At 38.8% G+C, this 25,553-nt stretch overlaps 1 protein-coding gene across 1 annotated transcript in view; it reads left to right on the top strand.

The window, feature by feature from the left end:
• SCN11A (sodium voltage-gated channel alpha subunit 11) overlaps positions 1–25,553 on the top strand; it is a 131,540-nt gene that overhangs the window by 7,360 nt on the left and 98,627 nt on the right. Inside the window, exons 3-5 of the mRNA XM_069084573.1 lie at positions 2,973–3,056; positions 23,207–23,335; positions 24,271–24,365. Of these exons, the coding sequence (XP_068940674.1) occupies positions 2,973–3,056; positions 23,207–23,335; positions 24,271–24,365 (308 nt within the window). The remainder of the gene's footprint in view (positions 1–2,972; positions 3,057–23,206; positions 23,336–24,270; positions 24,366–25,553) is intronic.

Raw genomic sequence — 25,553 nt, 5'->3', positions numbered from 1 at the left:
TGTGGTGCTAAGTATCTGAGCCCAGGATTCGATCCCCAGGTCATCCCAACACTGGAGCCGATGCTCTTACTCTCTCAGCCACCTGGCCACCCCAACCTTGCCTCATATTTTACAGAAAAAATTGAGGCCATTCTCCTTGACTTCCCTCTTGTCCCCTCTTCTCATCTCCCATCACTCAAATGCCTTCTGCCACTATCTCCTCCTTTACCACTTTCTTACATGAAGAGGTGGCCCTAATCCTTACCAAGACAAATCTCTCTACCTATGCAAATGACCCCATTCCATCCCCTTCTTCTTCAGCAGGTTTCCCCCTCTATCATTCTCACTCTATCACTCCCAACTACTGACTCCTTCACAACTGCTTCCATTGGAAGTGTAAGTCTCCTCCATCCTGAAAAAAACCCTCCCTTGACCCTTCCATCCTCAATAACTATCATCCTATATCTCTTCTGCCCTTTGTGTCTAAAATGGCTTGAGGAGGCCATCTACAATCCCCTTTCTCTCCTCTCACTCTCTGCTTAACCTCTTGCAGTCTGGCTTCAACCTTATCATTTCACCCAAACTGCTCTCTCCAAAGTGACCAGTGATCTCTTAATTACCAAATCCAATGACCTTTTCTCAAACCTCATTCTCCTGCACCTCTCTGTAGCCACTGATACAGTTGATCACCGTCATCTCCTTCATATTCTCTTCTCTAGTTGTGTGTGTGTGTGTGTGTGTGTGTGTGTGTGTGTGTGTGTGTGTGTATGACCCAGCTCTCTCCTGGTTCTCCTTCCTATTTCCCTGCTCCTTCAGAGTTTCCTTTGCTGGATCCTCACCTAGAACATGCTTTTTAACTATAAATGTCCCACAGGGTTCTGCCCTGGACCCTCTTTTCTTCTCCTCTATACTACTTCATTAGGTGATCTCATTAGCTCCCATGGATTTAATTGCTATCTCTGTGCTGATGGTTCTCAAATCTACCTTTCCTGCCCTTACCTCTCTGTGACCTCCAGTCTCACATCTCCATATGACACCTTGAATTCTATATGCAATAGACATTTTGAAGTTCACATGTTAAAAATGGAATTCATTCATTATTTCCCCCCAAACTCTCTTCCCCTCCCTTACTTCTCCATTATTATTGAGGGAACTCCTATGTCCCCACTCCCCCATACTCACAACTTAGGTGTCACCCTCAACTCTTCACTAGCTCTCATTCTCCATATCTATTCTGTCATCAAAGCTTTTTTAAATTTCACCCTTGCACCATCTCTTGACTATGGCCTGTTCTCTTCTCTGACACTACTCCCACTCTGGTGCAGGCCCCCATCATCTCCTGCCTAGACTACGCAATAGCTGCTGGTGGGTCTGCCTGCCTCAAGTCTTTTCCTACTCCAATCCATCTTCCATTCAGGGACCAAGGTGATTTTTCTAAAGCACAGGCTTGACCATGTCACCTCCTCCTCAATAGTCTCCAGTGACTTCCTATCACCTCCAAGATTAAATGCAAAATCCTTTGTTTGGCATTCTAAGTCCTTTATAACCCCCCTCCCCAATCTCCTTATACCTTTTTTCCTGTCACTTACTCTTCAATCCAGTGACATGGAACTGGCTGTTCCATGAGCAAGATCCTCTGGCTTTGGACTCTGGGAGTTTTCTCTAGCTCTTCCCCATGCCTAGGATGCTCCACCTCCCCTTCTCAGCCTCTTGGCTTCCCTGGCTTCTTTCAGATCATGACTAAAATTCCATCTTCTCCAACTCTTCTTAATTCAAATGCTTTCTTTCTTTTAATTGTTTTCTTTTTATCCTGTATATAGCTCGTTTGCACATACTGGCTTGCACCAATATGTGCCCCCATTAGATTGTAAGCTCTTTAAGGGCAGTCTTTTGCCTCTTTTCATCTCCTTGGAATAGAATAGTGTTTGGTGCATAGTAGGCACCCTAATGAATGCTAATTGACTGACTAATGATATATGGAGATTAGCCAAGCTCCAGGTCAGGAAGACCAACTTCAAATCCAGCCTCAGACCCTTAACTTACTAGCTGTGTGATGCCGGGTAAGACATTTAACCTCTCTTTGCTTTGGCTCCTCAACTATAAGATGTGAATAAGAAGAGTACCTTCTTCCCAGGGTTATCGTGAGGATTAAATGAGATAATATTTGTAAAGTGCTTATCACAGTGTCCAGTACAAAACAGACATTTAAGTAATGCTTGTCTCTCTCTATCCCTCCCCTTTTCCTTTTTTCTTTCTTTCCTTCCTTCTTTCCTCCTTTTTTTCTTTCTTCCTCTTTCCTCCTTTCTTCCCTCCCTTCCTTCCCTTCTTCCCTTCCTCCCTCCTTTTTTCCTTCCTCCTTTTTTCCTTCCTCCTTCCCTCCCTTCTTTCCCTCCTTCCTTCCTTCCTTCTTTCCTTCCTTCATTCTTTCTTTCCTTCCTTGCTTCTTTCCTTTCTTCTTCCCTTTCCTTTCTTCCTTCTCCTTATACCACATATCTGTGTATATGTATGAACTTTGGTACCCAACCCTTTCTTCTGATGCTGATTGCAGGTGGGAGCTGACCCCCAGACAAAGAGTGGGAGAGTTTGGACCAAGGGTAGGGAACCTGTGGCCTTGAGGCCACATGTGGCCTTCTAGGTCCTCGGGTGCAACCTTTTGATTGAGTCCAAGTTTTATAGAACAAATCCTTTTAGAAAGGGGATTTGCTCTGTGAAGTTTGGAGTCAGTTGAAGGGTCACACTTGAGGACGTATAAGGCCACATGTGGTCTCAAGGTCACAGGTTCCCCACCCCTGGTTTGGACCCTCTTTCCAAGCACAAAAAGCATCGGGAACAATATTTACAGGAGCAACACAAACCCTCCTTGGCATAAGCTGTCTTACAGCTACAACAAGCCTCCGGGAAGACCTTGGATGGGTTCAGAGGAATGAGACCCCAATAGAGCTACGCTGGTTAAGTTCCTGTTTCTTTCTGTGTTCCTTAACTGTGTTGTTCATGTTATTCAGCATGTTCATCATATGCACTGTTATTGTCAACTGTGTCTTCATGGCAACACCAAATGATTATAATAAAGATGCTGAGTAAGTATCTCTCTCTTCCAGCTCCTCCAGACACTTACCACTGCTTTCCTCTGGTTTTGTTTCCATAGCCTTCTGAAGAAAGGCCAAGAGACAAGAAACTGGAAATTATTTTCCTCTAGGACAAATCTGAATATGATTTCTGGAAGATTTTTTATCTAACAGGGATCTGGTAGTGAATGTGACCACAGATGAATTTAAATCTCTTAAAGCAACTTAGATGAAATGAACAGATTTCAGGAAATGGCCAAGACTTTGCTTAATTGTTTCTTTAAAAAAATTTGAACTTTAAGGAAAATTACAGCTTAAAATATTTATTATACACTTACTGTATGCAGTTCATGGTAGATATTGAGTAAAAAGAAAGTTTAGATAAAATACAGAGTAGTGTTCTGTACTTTAGGGTTATAGAGACAGCCTTTTTTACCTTCTCTCCTTCCCCTTGGCCCTGAGTTGTCTGAGCACATACAGAATCAGGCATCTAGTCATCTATTTGGCTTTGGTTAGCCCTCATCTCTGAAATACGCTTCCTTCTCATTGTCACCTCTTGCTTTTGTTAGATGACTTGGTTCAAAAACACTTTCTACATAGAGCCTTTCCTGATCCACCCACCTGCTAAATCATTTCCTCCCCAAGTCACCTGTGTCCATGTTGTATTATTATGGATAGATTTGAATATGTACATTACATCTCCCCCATTGAACAAAAGAAATTTCCTTTCTGTCTTTGTAGTCCCAAACACCTGGCATGTTGCTGGGCACGTAATAAGTGCTTAATAAGTGCCCATGGATGAACTGATTGATGTGAAAACTGAGAACCAGGGTTATATGACTTGCTCAAGGTCATACAGGTGGTAAGTAGCAGAGTTGTGATTCAAACCTAAGTCATTTGACAACAAATGTGGTTGTGAACACTTTGCAGTTCTTCTTTGGAGAATTCTTGGTTCATATCCTTTGACCACTTATCTATTAGGGAATTGCTATTAGTCATATGTATGATTAATAAATAACTATTTATAAAACTCTATCTCTATAACTATTTATGTATGTATGCACATATACATTTATACACAGAAATGCATAATACATATATGTGTGCACGCACACATATCTCAATTCATAATATTGGTTATAGATCTTGGATACTGAACCTTTGTCAGAGAAATTGAATACAAAGATTTTTTACCCATTCATCTTCTCCTAAATGTATTAATCTTGCCTGTGAAGAAACTTTTCAGTTTTTTGTGATCAAAGTTATTTATTTTTTGTAATCACCTCTTTTTCTTGTTTGGTTAAGCATGCATCTCCTATCCATAGCTATGAAGAATATATCATCTGTTTCTCTTCTAATGAATATATATATATATATGTTTTATATGAAGGTCACATCCATTTACAGTATATTGTGAAATATGGTGTAAGGTGTTGATTTGTGCCTAATTTCTGCCAGATTACTTCCCGATTTTCCCAGCAATTTAATAAATCAGATCAGGAGTTTTTCCCTAGGTAATTTATGTTTTCCATTTTATCAAACCCTGAATTATTAAGTTCAATCTTTTCTGATTCTCTTTTGTTCCTTGCGATCTACTTGATCTACCTTGTCTGTTCCATTGATCTACCTCTCTATTTTTTTAACCAGTTCTAGGTGGGTTTTGATGACTAATGCTTTATAATAAAGTGTGAGGTCTGGAAGTGCTATTCCCCCATTGCCCTTCCTTCTTTTAATCATTTCCTTAATATGTGAGATCTTCTTGTTTTCTAAATGAAATTATTTTATCAATTTGATTAACATAACATTAAAAGTATAAGTTAATTTTGGTAGATTGTAATTTTTTGTTATATCGTCAAGGCCCAGCCATGAACACGGAATATTCCCTCAGGCACTTAGGTTGTTCTTTATTTCTTTAAGGAGCATTTTGTAATTGAGTCTATACAAGTCCAAGATACTTGTTGTTCAGTTGTTCAGTGTTGTCTGACACTTTGTGACCCCATGGACCATGCCCCCCCCCCCCCCCCCCTGTCCAGTCTTGGCAAAGATGCTGGAGTGCTTTGCCGTCTCCATCTCCATGGGGATCTGATCCCCAGACACTGTATGCATTTCCTAGTTATTTGGGAAAAGACTCCTGTTTTTATTATTGCATCTTGTGTTTTGCTGTTGTATATAAATGGTTGCATTTTGAGGGTTCATTTTGGAGTCTACAGCTTTGCTAAAGCTATTAATTGTCTCAGTTAGCATCTTTGCTAATTCCCTAGGATTTTCCCAGCATGACCACTCTGTTGTCAGCAAATAGGGAAGCTTTGATTTCCTCTTTATCTCTTGCTATTCCTTTAGCTTTTCTCCTCTTGTCTTCTCTTTTCATTCTGTCCTCTAAGGTAGTCAGATGGGTTCCTCTTTCTTCTTCTTCCCTTCCACTAGTACTATTCATTAGTTTTAAAAATTCCATTTCCCACCCCTTTCCAAAAAAGGATTTATGTCGCTCTTTTCATTATCCATTTTCTCTTTCTCTTTCTGTCTCCTGGTGCTAGCATATCCAGGATAATATCAAATGATCATGGAGAAAGTGGGCACCCTTGCTTCACACCCATATTTACCGGTCAAGATTCTAGCGTATCCTCATTGAATATAATGCTTGCTTTAGGTTTGAGAGAGAGACTTTTTATGATATTAAAAAAAGGTTCTTATGACTATAGTTTGTAAGTTTGTTGCTTTTTTTTTTAGCATAAAGAGTGCTGTACATTAGCAAAGATTTTTTCTGTATCTATTGAGATGATTTTGTGTTTTGTTTTTTATGATAGTTAATTATGTTTTTGTTTTCCTAGTGTTGAACCATCCTTGTATCCCTGACATAAATCCCACTTGGTCATAATGAATAATTTCTTGGATGAATCACTGTAGTCTATTTGGCAAGATTTTGTTTAAAATTTTTGAGTCAATATTGAGTCAATATATTAACCTATGGTTTTCTTTCTGTGTTTTATCTTTTTCTGTTTAGATATTGGACTATATTTATCTTATAAAAGGATTCTGGTAGGGTGCTTTCTTTCTCAATTTTTGAGAATAATTTATGACATATGGATAATAACATTTCTTTAAAAGCTTGATAGAATTTTTCTGTAAATACATAAGGACCGAGATTTTGTTTTGTTCTTCCTTCTTGCAGTGGTAGTTTTTTTTTTTAAAGCTAGGTCTATTTCCTTTTCTGAGACTGATTATTTAAGATCTCTGTCTGTTCTTCTGATGGATTGGGCATTTTACATTTTTGAAGGTATTCCTCTATTTTTTTTTGTTCTAAGTTTTATTAGCATCTAACTACATAACTCTTATTTTTTAGATTCACTTAATGCATTGTATAAAATTTTCTGTCCCCTGTATTATTTTATGTATATGTTTTTAAAATGTGTTACTTGTAAACAACAGATTGTAGTGTTTTGTTTTCTTACACAATCTGTCATTCTTTTAAATTTTTATTGGATTTCTTAATTCATTCACCTTTAATGTTATGAGAGTTAGCTTTACATTTTCCTCATTCTGTCTCTAATATTGGAGTTTTCCAAATTATGATTTTTTTCTCTCTTTTACTGTAAACACAGCACTATGTTCCTTCAGTTACTTTACCTTAATCTTTTTGAAGGTGATCCTATTCCCACTTGTTCTCTTTCCCTCACCATAGATTCCCTCTTTTTGTTTGTTACTCCTTTCCCTTTGGAGTTTATTACTTCCATTTTTTTCTCTTGATTTTATCTGCTTATACAATTCTTCCCTCTTTTTTTTTTTTTTTGCTCCCAGGTATTCAAGTAGATTCCTCTTTCCTTTTCTCCCCTTAAACTAGTACTATTTGTTGGTTTTAAAAATTTTATTTCTGGGGTGGCCAGGTAGCACAGCGAGTGGGAGCACCAGCTCCAGTGTCGGGATGACCTGGGGGTGGAATCCGGGCTCAGACGCTTAGCACCCACCCAGAAACACCTGGCCGTGTAACCTTGAGCAAGTTTACTTAACCCCAATTGCTTAGGGGCTGCCAGGTGGCTCAGCGAGTAAGAGCACCAGCTCCAGTGTCGGGATGACCTGGGGATCAAATCCATGCTCAGATACTTAGCACCACACCCAGAAATAACTGGCCGTTATTTCTAATCTAGAGCAAGTTACTTAACCGCGATTGCTTAAAAAAAATATTTCCCCCCTCACTCTCGTTTTTCTCTCACTCTCTTCATTATCCATCTTCTCTTTCTGTCTTCTCCAGATCTTCATTCTTTGATTGTGATCCCTATATTTATCTAGCCTCTTTCTCTTCTCTGGATTGCTCATACAATGCAAACTTCCAAGGGATTCATTTTTGGCTCTCCCCCTAGACAGTTTCTACCACTGCGTTGTAGAACTTGCCCCATAGTTTTCCCTTTTCTATTGTGCCTCACTCTCAGCACAATGTCAATTATTACAGATGTCAGAGAAGATATTGCCCCATGGTAGGATTCCTCTCCAGCCATGTCCCTGATTATGCAGCCCATCACTGATCTCTACTTTCCCCCACTGTCTTTCCCCCCATTTGCCTCAAAACCTCCCTCTTGAGTTCGTGCCCTTTCATTCCCCAAGGTGTCAATTACATTCCAACTCCCTCTCCCTTTTGCACAGGTAGGAGCTTTGCGAGCTCCAAATCACCCAGACCACATTTAGTGCTAGGTCTGTATCTTCCTTCACAGACCTTTTCTCTTCACAATAGGAGCATTGATCAGTGGGAACCCCCTGCCACTACTAAAGCAAGACCTCCTTCCTTTTCCCCTCTTTTCAATTCTCCCTATTCCCTCTATAGGCTTTTCTCTCAGTGAAACCACAAGAGTCACATTCTGCTCTTATCTAGCCTTCAGATATATCCAGGCACAGCAGTCATTCCTCTCTATCCTCCTATTTCCCTTTCCTTTTTCATGTATACTCCCATGTTGTAATGCAGAGCCACAAAAGACATTGATTCACCTCTAGGCAGGGTGTTGCCAGACTCTGTGCATATGGTCCCAGGACCACCTTTTTACTGTTACCTCCACCTGACTTCCCTTGTCTCCTTGTGTACATTTAGAAAAAGATCTGGTCTCTCTGCTGTCACTCTCTTGCTATTGTTATTCTTGATGGCTGTACTTATTCACTCCTCCTACATTTCTATTATTTGGGGTGCTTGAGGGGCAAACAATCTCTTAATATCTGGTTTTCTTTCTAAAAATGTTTCAAAGGATTATTATTGAATGTCCACTTCCCTCCATTTATTATTAAGCTTACCTTTTCAGCATAGGTCACCCTGGACTCTATCCTGAGCTCTGTTGCTCTTTGAAACACATTATTCCATTCCCTCCTGTGTTTTCTTGTAAGTGCAGAGTAGTCTTGGGCCATTTTAATTTCTTTTTCTTGGTATTCAAAGGGCTTTCTTCTTGATGGCTTGAAGAATTTATTTCTGGATTGAATTGTTAAATTTAACCACTATGTGTCTTGGAGTTTGTAGCCTTGAGTTTCCCCCCTCAGAAGTGATCTATTAATTCTTTACACTAGTCTAATACTTTGTATGTTCAGAAATTCTGGGCAATTCTTTTTTTTTTTATAATTTCTTTCATTATGGTGTTAAGACTTGTAGTCCTGTTGCATGCTTTTATGATCCTTAGTTCACGACTATGTATTCTGTCTTCTAGATCACTATGTTTCGCTTGCATAATCAGTATGTTTTCTTTTCTTTCTTTTTTTGTGCTTCTTTTCTTCTAGATTGTCCTTCACTTATAAATATTTGTGTTCCCAATCTAGTGTTCTCTCTTTTGTTCTTTAGTGAGACTTGTCTTCACAAAATTCTAATTTTTCTATTCAGCCCAATATTTTTGCTGTGAAGGTCAGAAATTCTGCCTTCATAATTCTCATTTCTCCTTTGAACTATTTAGTAGCAGCAGGTTGTGACTTCATGTTCTCCTCACATTCCATGGGATCTCTGTCTCTTCAAGTGTTGAATCATGTTTCTTTGCTTTATAGTATTTATTCACAGATTCCTTAACTCATTTACTAGATATGGAGGCAATATTTCTTCTGATATTGATGAATCCCTTGTTGACTTAGCTGCTTATGTTCAAGATCTTTGAGTTTTCTTCTTCTTGTAATCTTTAGTAACTTTGGTCTTTCCCCCCTTATGTTGTGAGGGCTTGTCCTTCATATGTAGCAGGGGTGAGTATGGTGTCATCGTGTGGCTTGAAGAAGGTGGAGTATACCTCTTGTCTCTTCCCCCCTTGCTCTTCTCCAAGGGTGACTTTAATTCCTGCCATGAAGGGAAGTAAGAGGTTGAGGCCAGAGGCTGCCACTATACTCTCCTTAGAGGGAGGAGTATTGGGAATGAATTATGTCTACCTGCTTCCTTAAATATTATTCATATAAGGAATATAGTTTTCAGGTTCAACATAACTTTGAGTCACTATTTCATTAATGGGGTAAGCAGGACCACAAACTTTATATCCAAGGCTTCACCTCTTTTCCCAGCCCTATTTACCCAAATTGGTGGCAGAATGGAAGTCAGAGAAAGTATATATAGGAGAATATTATACCAGATAATACAAAATGAAGGAATGCTCCCATTGGGAGTGAGGTAACTCAGCTCAACTGAGACAAAGAAAGAGAGAGAGAGGCAGAGACAGACAGACAGAGACAGAGAGAGGCAGAGAGACAGAGACAGAGAGACACACACACATACAGAGAGAGAGACAGACAGACAGACAGACAGAGTCAGAGAGACAAAGAGAGAGCTAAATTTCCCCCAAGTGGAAGTTCCCTGAAGTCTCTATTGCAGGAAGCCAATGAAGAGTGCCAGATCCTCTCATATTTCCTTCTTCCTAAAATATTTTCCATTAGCAATCCAAAGCAGAGTTGGCATCTTCCATCTTCTCTCTTGACACTAGAAGTTAGAAGGGCCCGAAACTCTATGAGGCTCAAAACAGGTCCTGAAGACTGAAAAGCTTGAAGAGAATTCAAAGAAGACTGAAGACTGAAGCTCTCTTCCATCCTTGCCAACTCTTTCTTGCTCCTCACCCAGGACCCAAAACTGATCTCCACCAATGAGGGAGTTCCCTGCCACTGGACTTTGGGACTGGGATTACTCTTATTTTCCCTTAGTACTCACTTTCTGAGTTTCAGACTGACTTACTCCTTTCTGAATGAAATAAAAGTGAAAACTGCTCAGGTAACATTCCAGAAATCTGAACAGAATTGTAATAAAGTACCAAATATGTAGCCATCTAGGCTGGGAACCTGGGACCCTGTGATAGTAATGGCAATTAAAGATTCCCCTGTATTGGCTTGGTTTTCAAATTGATTGTATTAAAACCCAGAGTTTGTTAATCCCACCTGTGGGATGGGCTTGTTGATGTGAAAAGAAAGTCCTGAAGTGGGAGGAGCTGGTGAGGTAGATTTGGAGAGACACTAGAGAGAGGCGGAAGATTTTTTTTGGAAGCAGCACCTCGTGGAGAGAGAGAGACTAAGAGAATTGCTGGTGGCCGCTTTGAATTGCCCTGGACTTTTGAGACCTGCCCCCTGAGCTGCCAAGGACTGAGGAGACATGGCTGTTTTGCTGGTACTTTGTCTGTCTGTTTTGATGTTATTTTGCCAGATTTGTCCACTGGTGAAAGACTGTCCTTTTGTTGAAGAAGTCCTGGAACCTGGCTGTTTGCTAAGAAGGCCTGCGACTGTCCTGCAGACAGAGAGTGAATACTGTCCACTGGTGAGGGACAGTACTGTTGTTGCAGGGGTCTGGAGACTGTCCTGCAGACAGAGTGAATACTGTCCACTGGTGAGGGACAGTGCTGTTGTTGCAGGGGTCTGGGAGCCTTTCTGTTGGTTCAGAAGCCCTGAAGAAGGATTTTCTTGTATGTTTACAGAAATCCTGGGAGAGGGCTTTGCTAATGTGTTCAGGGGTTCTAGGACTGTTCTACAGACAGAGGATGAATTCATGAAGGGACTGGCAATGTATCTTATGGCCTTGCTAAGCCTTGTCTCCCAAGGAACTAAGATTGCTGAGAACTTGCCTCCTGTCAAGATGAAGAAAAGACCTCCATTTGGGTATTAAGTGCTGTGTTTAAACTTGATGTAACTCTGGGGTAGATTCAATTGTGATCCAGGGGTGGGGAACTTTTGACCTTATGTTTGGAAACTAATCTCCATTTGAGAAGAGGGGCTTTGTGGTGGACTTAATTAAGGTATAGCCTAGGGGTGGAGAAGTATTTAGAACAGAGACTTTGTAATTGAGTGAATGATTGGAAGGTCCTGGGGTGGGTTAGTCCTTGTAGATTATTTAATCATACTTAGTAAATACTGTATTTTGAATGATGTCATGTTTTGATCTTCTCTGTTCTGGGTTTGTTACTGAATAAAATAGAGAGCACCTATGCCGGTATTTTGAACCTGGGAAGTTGCCTTTGCTTGGTATTACATTACAGACCCTTGCCTTACTTCCCTGGTCATAAGCTGAAGTTTTTGCTAAGCTTAGCTAATGTGTAAGGAGGGGAAAGCACAGACCCTGAAAATTTAATCACAGGCCCAAATGTCCCAGACTTGTTTCCACTGACCACCATCTGACCTGTAAAAATATAAAATTGGAAAGCCTGTTGTGGAACTCTGGGCAGGCCACCATGTCCTAAAATCCCCATGATTCATAAAATATTATCTGCTTTCATATCTATATTGATCTTTTTAGAAGATTTATCTTCTGCTTTCATATCTAAATTGATACTGATGACATATTTTGTCTGTTTCCATGTCCACTAGACATGTACCTTCTGCTTTTTGATATTGCTGACATTTCACCTGCAGTGCCAGCAGATTTTTGTGTTTAAGATTGTGAGCCTCAGTTCCTAATTAATGGGAACAGGACAGAGCAAGGGGGGTGGGGAGAAGGGGTGGTCTTTTGGGTATATAACCCAGCTTTGCATTTTGTTTTGCCTCTTCTGCTAGACTGCCTCTGGTAGGGAGACCGCCTTTCTTGCAAGAAGAAATAATTAAATAAATCGTTCTTGTCTCTACTTGGAGATAGCTCTGCTTGTTTTTATTTGGGCAGGGGTCATCTTGTCCCACACAGTTCTGATGGTGGCTTCCTTGGGAGCTGAATATCAAAGTATCTCAGCCTCCTCCCAAATTGATCAATTCACAATACATCAACCTGAGTTCAGGAATTCATGACTTTTGTGTGGTCAGAATTGTCACTAGCTGGATGCTGGGTACTTTTCCTCAGGCTTAGTGGAGTCCTGCACAGCATCCCCTTCCCCTCCACTGCATTCTGTTCTGCTGTCCTGTCCCACTCCCTCTGTTTCTCGGTCTTCTGACTTGGCACTGGCAGGTCAGAGAACTTTTCCAGCATTGAATACTGCTGGCTGGGGTGCTGACCATATGGCCCCAGGGAGCTTCCATAGTCTGGAACACTGTAAAAGCTGCTGGCTTTCTGTCCTGCTCTGAGCAGACTTCTACAGGCTGGAACAGGATCTTCACTCTCCAGAGCACCAAAAAGAGGGCAAAGAGACCAAAGCATGGGCACCTTTTGTTGCAAGCTAGTGTGAGTCACCTGGTGCAGCCTTGCTGCCAGTAGTGTGGGATGTCCTGGAGATAATGAGTGAGCTCAGAGCATAGAAATCAGTTCTTGACTTTTTTTGGTTTTGTTTTGTTTTTCACCTGCTTTTGGATTCTAGGTATTCTAAATCATGGAAACAACTGAAGTTTCTTTGTCTTTGGCATGTAGTTTCTGTTCTGTAGAGGGCTGAGAGGTCAAGGGGAACAGAGAAGATGTCTAATCAAACTCTTGTTCATCATGTGACCCAGAGAAGTTTCTGTTTCTTAATGAGGAAAGGAGGACCCCAAACTTTATATCCAAGACTTGACACCTTTCCCACCAAATATTCTGATTTCTCTTTTGGATAAATGGGTTTCTCTTCTATTTGTTATGTATGGTCATGGTGGAACTGCTATTTGGACTAGTTCTTTTAATTGAAAATATCCATCTGCCTCCATAGCTCTCCAAAAGTGCTTCCTGTCTTACTCTAGCTAGAGGAGAAAGCCTTGAAGCGGCCATAGAACTAGACCTAGTTGACATAGACATTAGAAGCCACCTAGTCAAATCTCCCATTTTACAGATGAGGAAACAAAGGTACTAGGAGTTAAAGTGACTTGCCAAAGGTCACTGAGGTAGTAAGGATAATCAGTCAAACACTTATTAAATTATCACTATGGTCCAGGGACTGTTCTTTCCTGTGTAGCTACCCAGGCATTTGACTGAAAGGAAACCTCCCACTGAGCACACAGCCAAGTTCACCTGCTTCAAACAAGCACATAGCCCTATAGCAAACCACCCAAATAGATCCAGGCAAATGGAATGTTTCCTGAAACATTGAGAGGCCCCATCTGGCACTAGGGATTTTGTCTGACTGCTTCTCCTTGTTTCAGCAGGGTGCATGATTAGGGACTTGGTTTTCTACTTAGAATTTTGCTAAGACCATGTAACCTGGGGATATCTCATCATTAGTGCTGAAATACTGCTCTTTTTTTCTGTTTGTGTGAATTGGTGTGTCTCCCTTGATTCTGTTCACTTGGGTTGAGCAGGACAGTCTTGCCTTGTTTTCGTCTTTCTAGGAGAATGGAAGAACAAGTATTTGAGAGGCACTTGAATACAAGTGGGATGATTCCTTTTGATCTCTGTGGATAGAACTAGCAGCAATGGATGGAAGTTACAGGCAGAGAATTGTAGACTTTGTGTCAGGACAACTTTCCTAACATGGAGCTTTTTTTGTTTATTAGTACCCCCCCCCCATCCTCCCATAACATAGTATAATAAAAAAAGATGACTGCACATGAAACTACAAATATATTATGTACAACTTGCTATTCCCTTAAATACATAATAAAATGATCATGTACATTTATTTTTTCCCTTTTTCTCTTACCTCTCCCCAGAGATGGCTACCATTAGACACAAATATGTGTGTATATATATATATATATATATATATATATATTTGTGTGTATAAAAATATATACACACATATATATTCATATACATATATAGATGGATATAGATTTAAGTATAAAATCATTCTATCCATAATTTCACTTGCCACTTCTTTCTCTGGATGCATATAGCATCTTCCTTCATATGTCCTTTCTAGTTAATTGGGGTATTTATATCAGTCAAAATGACTTACTCGCTCAAAGCTGCTCTTAAGACAATATTGCTGTTACTGTATACAATGTTCTCTTGGTTCTGCTCATATCACTCTTCATTATTTCGTGCAAGTTTATCCATGTTTTTCTAAGGTCATTGAACTCATCATTTCTTATAGCACAGTAGTATACCAACACAATCATATACCACAACTCATTCAACCATTTCACAATTGATGGGTATCCTTGCAATTTCCAGTTCCTTGTAACACAAAGAGAGCTGCTATAAGTATTTTAGAACATATAGGTTCTTTGCCTTTTTCTCTCATCATCTTTGGAAATAGACTTAGTAGTGGTATTACTAGGTCAAAGGGTATGGGTAATTTAGTAACTCTTTGGGCATAATTCCAGATTGCTCTCCAAAATAGTTGCATCAGTTTGCAGTTCTACCAACAATGAATTAGGGTCCTGATTTTTCCAGATTCCCTCCAATATTTGTTGATTTCCCCTTTCATCATTTTAGCCAACCTGAGAAATGAAAAATGATATTTCAAGGTTGTTTTAATTTGCATTTAATTAATCAATAATGAGCATTTTTCCATATGACTAAATTTTTTTATTTTCTGTTCATATCCTTTGGCCATTTGTCAACTGGAGAACGACTCATAGCCTTATAGATTTGACAATATTCTTTATATATTTGAGATATGAGACTTTTATCTGAGAAAACATCCATAAATTTTTTCACTAACTTTTTTGCTTTCCTTCTGATCTTGACTACATTTGCTATTTATTACAAAATACTGTTACTTTAGTGTAATCAAAATTATCCATTTTACACCTCACTCTCTATTGCTTGTTTATTCATAAATTGTTCATGTATCCATAAGTCTTATACATAATTTATTCCTTATTCTTCCAAATTTTTTGGTGATATTTTTCTTTATATCTAGGTCTCCTGTCCATTTTGACCTTATCTTGGTAAATAGTGTAAGATATTGGTCTGTGCCCAATTTCTGCCATGCTGCTTTCCAGTTTTGCCAACAATTTTTATGAAATAATGGATGCTTATCCCAAAATCTTAAGTCTTTACATTTGTCAAATACAAATTTGCTATATTTATTTGCTGCTGCAAATTGTATGTCTATTCTGTTCCATTAATCTACTTTTCTATTTTTTAACCAGTACCTGATGGTTTGATAATTACTGCCTTCTAATATAGTTTAAGATCTGCTAAATCTCCTTCCTTTACAGTTTTTCACTAGTTACTTTGATATTCTTTTTTAAAAAAGCTTTTAAAAAGTAATTTATTGCATATTTAATTTTAAACATCAATACATGCAATAATACTTGCTTTGCAGCCATTTACATTTAAATACATGAATTCCAATACAAAAAAAGTCACAACTTTTGTCTTCATTTGAATTTTTAAAAATCCGTTTATTCCAATTCACTTTTCTCTTTCACATGGTCATACAGAAAGTACACTCTATTCTCCTGGCTCATTTATTTATTTATTTATTGCTTTGCATTTTTTCTCATAAAGTTCTTCTAAGATACCTTTATATATCATACTTATTGATCTTTTTTATCTTTATTAATTTGTTTGTTTACTTTTAGTTTACAAGATTCAGTCCCACAATCCCTTGAGTTTTAAATTTTCTTCCCCTCCCCCTCTCCTCCTCCCCCCATGGAGGTATGCAATCAATCATAGGATCTGCAAATACTTTCAAATGAGACATTAGTCAGATTGTAAAGAAGGATTATAAACTATGGAATGAACAATGGAAAAGAGGAAACAAAACCAAAAAAGAAAGAGAGCAGGTAGTTTGCTTCAATCTGCATTCAAACTCTGTAGTTCTTTTTCTGAATATAGACATCTCTTTCTATCATGAGTCTTTTGGAGTTGTCTTATAACCTTGCATTGCAGAGAAGAGCCTAGTCTATCAAAGCTGGTTGTCACACATACATTGTGTCTGTAATTTTGTACAAATTTCTCCCGGTTCTGCTCTTCTCACTCAACATCAGTTTGTATAAGACTCTCCAGGTAAATATGAAGTCTGTCTGCTCCTCATTTCTTATGGCACAATAGTATTCCATTACATTCATATACCACAACTTATTTAGCTATTCCCCAATTGATAAGCATCTTCTTAATTTCCAATTCTTTGCCACCACAAAAAGATCTGCTATAAATATTTTTGTACATATGGGTCTTCCTCCGTCTTCTATGATCTCTTTGGGATACAACCCTAGAAGTGGTATCACTGGGTTAAAGGGAATGCAGTTATTTATAGACCTTTGGGCATAGTTCCAGATTGCTCTCCAGAATGATTGGATCAGTTCGCAACTCCACCAACAATGCATTAGTGTTCCAATTTTTCCACATCCTCTCCAGCATTTGTCATTTTTCTGTTTTGTCTTGTTAGCCAATCTGACTGGTGAGATGTGTTACCTCAGAGTTGTTTTGATTTGCATTTCTCTAATCAATAGTGATTTAGAGCATTTTTTCATCTGCTTATAGTTGTCTTTAATTTCTTCCTCTGAAAACTGCCTGTTCATATCCTTTGACCATTTATCCATTGGGGAATGACTTGTATTCTTATAGATGATTAGAGGAGCTAGGGTTTATTCCTCCATCTTGGCTCTTGGAAGTTCAGGTAGGTGATTTTTAAACATCCAGGCTGTGGACTGATGGCCCCAGGAGAAGCTGCTGCCATTCACCTTGCGTTTTCTCTTATCCAGCTACAACCTATCCTCTGTCGCTTGGTGAGAGGTCTGCAAACCACCCTCGGGGTGGGCGAATCTGCTGGCTGAGGCTCCTTCTCACTCCACTGCGCCCTGCTCTCAGGTCCTCACTGGTGCAGCCCCCATGTGCTCTGTGCTCCCCCTGCCCAGACCTATGCGGGAACTTTCCTGGGCTGGGAATCTGCCACACTCTGTCTCCCAAAGGATTCTGTTACTCTAAAATCCATTCAGATTCACTTTTTAGAGGTAACTGATAGAATTCATGGAGGAGCTCAGAAAAGTTCCTGCTTCCATTCCGCAACCTTGGCTCCACCCATTACTTTGATATTCTTGACTTTTTGTTCTACCCAATGGATTTATTATTTTTTCTAGTTCAGTAAAATATTTTTTATTTTGGTAATTTAATTGGGAAAATGCTGAATATAAAATTAGTTTAGGTAAAATTTTCATTTTTTGTTATATTGGCCCTGCCTACCTATGAATAATTAATATTTCTCCAATTATTTAAATCTGATTTTATTTATATTAAACATTTAAAAATTTTTGTTTATATAGTTCTTGGGTTTGTTTTGGCAGGTGTACTCCCAGGTATTTTATACTGTCTAGAGTTATTTTAAATGGACTATCTCTTGCTACCTCTTCTTGCAGGGTTTTGTTTGTGAGATATAGGAATGCTGATAATTTATATGGATTTGCTTTATACTTATATTATGTGGATTTAATTTACTTTGCTAAAATTTTTGTTTCAACTAACTTTTTAATTGAGTCTTTGGGATTTTCCAAGTATATTATTATATCATATGCAAAAGAGATAGTTTTATTGCCTCATTCCCAATTCTAATTCCTTCTATTTCTTTTTCTTCTAATTGCTATTGCTAGGCTTTCCAATACAATATTGAATAATATTGGTGACAGTGGGCATCCTTGTTTTACACCTGAGCTTACTGGGAAGCCTCCTAAGCTTAATCCCATTACAAATAATGTTTGTTGATAGTTTTAGATAATTAAAAAAAAATCAGTTTAAGGAAAAATCCATTCCTACCTATACTTTCAAGTGTTTTTAATAGAAATGAGTGTTGTATTTTATCAAAAGCTATTTTTTGCATCTATTCATATAATCACATAATTTAAAACTTTTTGTTATTGAGATAATCAATTATGTTTTAGTTTTCCTTATGTTAAACCATCCCTACATGCCTTGTATAAATCCAATTTAGTCATAATGCATAATCTTTGTAATATATTGTTGCAACCTTTTGGTAAGTATTTTATATTCATATTGATTAATGAAATTGACCTAGAATTTTCTTTCTCTGCTCTTACTCTTCCTGATTTAGGTATCAGTTTCATAAAAGAAGTTTGGTAGGATTCCTTCTTTGACTATTATTCCAGATACTTTATTTAATATTCAAATTAGTTTATCTTTAAATGTTTGAGAAAATTCACTTGTAAATACAATCTGTTTCTGGTGCTTTTCTCTTTTCTCTCTCTTTTTTTTTTAAGCAATCGGGGTTAAGTAACTTGCTCAAGGTTACACGGCCAGTTATTTCTGGGTGTGGTGCTGAGTGCCTGAGCCCGGGATTTGATCTCCAGGTCTTCTCAACACTGGAGCCAGTGCTCTTACTTGCTGTGCTACCTGGCCGCCCCAAAATTCTCAGCCTGGTCTTTTTTTTTTTTTTTAAAGCAATCGGGGTTAAGTAACTTGCTCAAGGTTACACGGCCAGTTATTTCTGGGTGTGGTGCTGAGTATCTGAGCCCGGATTTGATCCAGGTCATCCCGACACTGGAGCCGGTGCTCTTACTCACTGAGCCACCTGGCCGCCCCTAAGCAAATGGGGTTAAGTAACTTGCTCAAGGTTACACGGCCAGGTGTTTCTGGGTGGGTGCTAAGTGTCTGAGCCGGAGATTCGATCTCCAGGTCTTCTCAACACTGGAGCCGGTGCTCTTACTCCCTGTGCTACCTGGCTGCCCCACTTTTTCTTTTTTTTTTGAAGAGGCACATTTCTCTTTATTGCGATGTCTGAACTATAACTTTTTTTTAATCAAATGCTTTATTAACTTCTACTTTACATCATTCATTTCCATAAGATTTTGAGTTACAAATTTTCTCTCCGTTTTCCACTACCCACCACCCCAAGATAGCGATCCCACTGGATATCCCCTCCTCCAATCTGCTCTGTCCCATATTTTCTCCCATATCCCCTCCAACTTTCCAGTAGGGCATGATGGATGTCTATGGCCCAGTGCCTATATGTCTTATTTACCATTTACATGTAAAATACTATTGATAATAGTATATATGTGTATATGTATTTAAACATTTGATTTTAAAACTTTGAATTCCAGATTCATTGCCTTCCTCCCTTGTCACCCACCCTTGCTGGCAAGATAAGCAATTTAATATAGGTTGTACATGTGTAGCTATGCAAAACATTTCCATAGTAGATATAGTGTAAAAGATAGACTATATTTCCCTCCCTCCTATCCCACTTCCCACTTGTTCTATTCTCTACTTTGGTCCTGTCCTTTTTCAAAAGTGGGTGCTTCCAACTTCCTTCTCCCCCAGCCTGCCCTCCCTTCCATCATCCTCCCTCTCATCCCCTTCCCCCCCTACTCTCCTGTAGGGTGAGATACTGTATTTAGTGTATGTCATTCCCTCCTTAAGCCAAATTCAATGAGAATAAGGTTGACCCATTCCCTTTTGACTTCCTGTTTTCCCCCTCCATTTTAACCATTTCCCCTTACCTCTTCTATATGAAATAGTTTACCCCAATCTATCTCTCCCTATTTCCTCTCATTATATTCCTCTCTCACCTCTTAATTTCACTTTTTAAGTATCATCCCTTCCCATTAAACTGTGCCCTCTATCTATGTATACCTATACATACACACATTCACATATGTATTCATATGCCAATATGCCCTCCTATATAGACATATATATGTATGTGTGTGTGTATACACACACACACACACATTTCTATTCCCTTCAATTATTCTCATGCTAAGAAAAGTTTCATAAGTTACAATTATTGTTTTTTCATGTAGGAATATAAAGAGTTCAACTTTGATAAGTTCCTTATGATTTCTTCTCCCTGTTTACCTTCTCATGCTTCTCTTGCTTCTTGTATCTTAATGCCAAATTTTCTATTCAATTCTGTTTTTTTCATCAAGAATGCTTGAAAGTCCTCTCTTCCACTGAATGACCATATTTTCCCCTGGAACATGATACTCAATTTTGCTGGGTAGATGATTCTTGATTTTAATCCCAGCTCCTTTGACCTCCAGAATATCATATTCCAAGCCCTTTGATCCCTCAGTGTAGAAGCTGCCCGATCCTGTGTTATCCTGAAATTGTTTCTTTCTGGTTGCTTGTAACATTTTCTCCTTGATCTGGGAATTCTAGAACCTGGCTATAATATTCCTAGGAGTTTTCTTTTTGGGATTTTTTCAAGAGATGATCAGTGTATTCTTTCAACCTCTATTTTGCCCTCTGGTTCTAAAACATCAGGTCAATTTTTCTTGAAATTTTCTTGAAGGATGATTTATAGGTCCTTTTTTGATCATGACTTTCAGATAGTCAAATAATTTTTAAATTATCTCTCCTGGATCTATTTTCCAGGTCAGTGGTTTTCCCAATGAGATATTTCACATTGTTTTCTATTTTTTTCATTTGTTTAGATCTATTTAATAGTATCTTGATTTCTCATAAGGTCACTGGCTTCCATTTGCTCCAATCTAATTCTGAAGGAATGATTCTCTTCAGTGAGCTTTTGAGATTCTTTTTCCATCTGGAAAATTTGGCTCTTTAAGCATTCTTCTCCTCATTGCCTTTTTGACCCTCTTTGCCATCTGAGTTGGTCTATTTTTTAAGGTGTATTTTCTTTAGTTAGGTTGTTGACTCTCATTTCATAATTTTCTTGCATTGTTCTCATTTCTCTTCCCAAGTTTTCCTCTACTTCTCTTATTTGATTTTCAAAATCCTTTTTTAAGCTCCTTTATGGCCTGTAACCAGCTCGTATTTTTCTTGGAAGCTTTTGGCGCAGAAGTTCTAACTTTGCTGTCTTCCTCTTGCTCCATGCTTTGATTTTTTTGTCCCCAAAATAGGAGTGTAAAGTTGGATTGCTCTGTTTGCTATGCTTCCTTTGCTTGCTCATTTACTCAAATTGCCACTCAATTACTTGACTTTTAACCCTTTTGCCACAGTTGAACTCTCCTACCAGAAATGGGAGCTTTTATCCCAAACACTGGGGTTTTCACAGCTGCCGGAAGTATTAGTTGGGTGCCCTTTCTGAAGCCTCCAAATGCTTTGGCAGACTGCTCACACACCCCAGGACCTCCACCCTAGACAGCAATCCAGATCCAAGCAGGTTAAAGCAAGAGCGATTACCCCTCAGACTGGTCGCTTAGTCCCCTCTACAATCTACAGACCAGGAGCTCTGAAGCAATCATGAGGCCCTGGCTACATGGCTGCAGATCCTCAGTCACTTCTTGCCCTGGGAGCAAAGGCCAGATCACACTCCAAATTCCTAGGTCCCAAAGTCCACACTGCACTGACTTCTTACTTTGTTCTTGGCATCTATGGGTTGACAATTCTGGTAACCGCCAGAGCTGCTGGTGATCTGAAGTCCCTCCAACTGGTCAGGCCACCCTGAGGCTAGAACCTCAGGCTCACAGAATGGAGGGGGGCTGGGGTCAGCTCCCAGAGTGCTGTACTGGCCACTTCCTGCCAGCCAGCCTGCCAGGCTGTCCTCAGTCGTAGGTTAGCTTCTCTATGTCATTTTGTGGGTTCTGTAGCTCCAAAGTTTGTCTAGAGTAATTTTTCACATGAATTGGAGGAGGTGGGAGCCAGAGCTGCAAGGAAGTCTTATTTCTACTCTGCCATCTTGACTCTGCTAGATTTCTTTTTCTATTTCTACTTTGTCCTCTTGTTCTAGAACTTCATGGAAATTTTTTTTATAAATAATTTCTTGTAATATTGTATCCAGATTATTTTTTTGATCATGATTTTCTGGTGGTTCAACAATTCTTACATTGTCTTTCTCCAGATCTCTTGTTTTTTAAGGAGATTGTTTCAGATTCTCTTCTTTTTTCCTAGTTTTATTATTTCTTGGTGTCTTATAATATCATTTGCTTCTTCTCATCCAATTATAATTTTCAAGGAGTTATTTTCTTCCTTAAGATTTTGGACCTCTTTTTCCAGTTGGCTAGGTTTCTTTTTATCGTTTTCTGGATTGCTTAAATTTTTTCCCTAATTTTTGCTCAATCTCTCTTATTTGATTTTTGAATTCCTTTTTTTTTGCTTGTTGGAAGGCAATTGGGGTTAAGTGACTTGCCCAAAGTCTAGTTTTTTATTCCTTTTTAAGGTTTTTTTCCAAATTACTTTTTAAGATTTTCCAAGACCTTTTCTTTTTTTGGCATTGTGACAATTTGACATTACTCTTTGGGGAAAAACTAACTTTTTTTTATATCACTGTCTTCCTCTGAATATAACTCAGATCTTTCTTTATAGCATAGTAGCTATCTATGGTCGAGTTCTTTCTCCTTTGCTCCCGTTTTCATTTTGTTTTAGAGCTTATTTTTATAATCAGGTTTTAATCCTGAATTGGTGCCCCAGGCCTCAGGTTCTCCTTACTTTTATTTTCTGAATTCTGTCCAGAGGCCCAATTTCACTGGGAGTTTTTAAAAAGCAAAATGGTTCGACTCTGGAGGTGATGAGTTCCACCTCTTAGGAGGTCTTTAAGAAAAGACTAGGTAAATACTTGGGTGTATAGAAGAGATTTCTTGTTTGGGTAAAGCTTAAACTAGAGAGATGCTGAAAACCTTTGGTATTCTTAAATCCTTCAGTTCTGTGAAGAGGAGTTCTATTGGTTTGTATATGTGAGTGTACAAGAGAGATGTAGTAAACTGGTCTGAGGTGGTTAGATTTTTTTTTGGTGATTTGGTGATAGAATTAATAAAATTGGTTTTCTTTTTGGTGTAAAATATAGTCAATAGTTTTGCCATGCAGTTAGTCATTTGAGGGCATTTGATATCTTCACATATTGGCCCATTCTCCAGAAATTTCAAACTGCAAGTCTAGTCTGGTCTAACAGACAGTATTTACCACTTAATTTGCTTACAAATAGAATACTATGATATATTTCCATGTATTTACTGATCAGGGTTTGACAAAAGCAGGGTTTAAGAGATGAACTTTCTTATATTTTCATTTCATTGAAAATGGTCATTTATCTTCTAAATTCTTAATTCTATAGGTATGTTTTTACTGCCATCTACATTTTTGAAGCATTGATTAAAATAATAGCAAGAGGACTTTTTCTGGATGAATTCACTTACCTTCGAGATCCATGGAACTGGTTGGATTTCGTTGTCATTATGCTGGCGTAAGCATATCTCTCATGTCATAGAGCCCAGGTGTGGGAAGGGCACCTCCACACTAGAGGTAGTTAGTCACAGTGGATCTAGAATTGGGTGTGGATCTGAGAAAATTGATTGGCCCTTCCTAGAGTGTTAACATAGCTCTGTTGTGCTCAGGCTGGGGCCAGAGCCACAATCCAGAAGTGTCCATTTGTATGTTTACACTGGCCAGCAGGCGCAATTTGTGAAAATCTAGACAGTAATATAATTAGCTTCATGCCAGCAAGTTATGTTTAGATTACTTTTTAAGCAATATAATTCTTACAATTATTGATATAGATTTGAATGTTTCCCAAAGGCCTAATGGTGTTTGAATTGAAATGGACAATTCCCAATGTTATGGGTATCATAAGTGTTATAGGTTCAAGTTAGCCCTTGAACACTGAGCCAAAAGAAAAAAAAAACAAGATTTAAATGAGACTGTAGATCAGAATCTCAAGATCTGAGAGGTGGGGGTGGGGGTGGTATCTTTCTGATCACTTCACCTAATCCTTTTACTTTATAGATAAATGTTAGCAGGGTGATCTGTCCACACAAGTTATTCAGGTCATAAATAGCAGATTAGGCAACCATTAGGTTGGCTGAGTCCAAATCCAGGAGTTTCCCCCAGTTACCATGTAAATCACAGAAACAGATTGTAAGATTTAAAGGCTAGAAGGGACTCTAGAGGTCAACAGATTTTAATCCCCTCATTCTATAGAGAAGGAAGCTGGGATCTAGAGCCTGCAAATGGTTTACTTCTGTAAATTAATGGAAGATCAAAGCTGATTGGGAAGTATTTAAGGATTATAATAAACCCTCAGGAAATTGTGTCTCTTGTGCTTGGCTTTGGGAAGCTATGGAATGTGGCCTCCAGGGATGCCTCTGCTAAAACATATTCTCCCTGTTCTTGCCTTGGCAGATTTCTTTCATATATGAGAGAGGAACTGGAGAGCGTGTCAGCTCTAAGGACATTTCGAGTCCTCAGGGCTCTCAAAGCCATCTCAGTCATTTCAGGTCAGTAACCTCAGCATTCCTTGATTAGCTCCTAGATGTATAGAATTGGCTGCTTTTCTCTTTAATGCTTATATGTTATGTGATAGACACAGTGATCACTAGCAGTCTACCAAAATATGACTTATGGCTACTTTCTTACTGAAATCCACTTAGATTAAATTGACATCCTTTTAGGTATCATGGTTATTTGCTAAAGAGTTGCTGTTGTTGGCATTTCTTTCAATAACTTCTTATCCAGCCCACAGGGGTGTCTGGGCGTTTAAGAAGGACCACCACCTCTGGTGTGAGGGCTTGCTTAGCCCTTTTCAGGGCTGCTTACCCACTTTTGGTGTCCTCCTGGCACTCGCCTCTTACCTGTGGCTCCAAGAAGCTCTGGCATGCACAGGGACCACACCTTGTTAAACTTTCTTGTAAGATGGGCTAAGCCAAGTTAAAGGTAACTAACAGGCCTCAAACCCATCATGCTTTAGGGTTATGTCTACCCCAATCATGTGAAGACTGCCTCTGGTGGAATGGCCATTTACTGCGTCCTGAACCATCAGCAGTCATTCTGACTTTCATCCTGCCCCTGGGTTTCAATAACTCTGGAAGAGAAAATGAAGCTGATGACTTCGTGCAACTCTGTTTCACTGAAATCCAATTCAAGCAAGAGTCAAGACATCACCCTGTGATGTCGCTGGTCCTCTCTAAAAACAAAGAACAAATAATAACATCCAATCCATAGCAAAGTAAAGATAACCCACTTAACTGTGACTGTTTCCATGTGAATAAAGGTGAACATTTTCCTGCCTGGGAAGGACCTTAGCAATTTTCTAGGATCAGATGATTTATATCATCATATCATATTATATCCTATCACATCACATAAGAATTATATTGCTTAAAAAGTAATCTAAACGTATCTTCTTAATCTTAATATAAATGCTAGCTTTTCTTCTCCTCCTCCTCCTCCTCCTCCTCCTCTTCCTTGTCCTCCTTTTTCTTCTCCTCCTCCTCCTCCCCTTTTTTCTTCTATTTAAAGTTGAGCAAACCATACCAAGTAACAAAGTGAGGTCTCAAACCCAGGTCTACTTATTTCTCTTAGAGACCATCATGCAGGTAAGTGGCCCAGTGAATAAAGTATCAGACCTGGTAGGTCTAGTTAGGAAGTTAAGATCTAACTCTTATCTCACATGCTTATTAGCTGTG

This window comes from Petaurus breviceps, unplaced genomic scaffold, assembly GCF_028583685.1.
Source record: "Petaurus breviceps papuanus isolate PSGF00001 unplaced genomic scaffold, PetGlider_PUasm1.0 174, whole genome shotgun sequence".
NCBI lineage: Eukaryota > Metazoa > Chordata > Mammalia > Diprotodontia > Petauridae > Petaurus > Petaurus breviceps.
The sequence above is the reverse complement of the archived record's forward strand: the minus strand, read 5'-3'. Positions and strand labels throughout refer to the sequence as shown.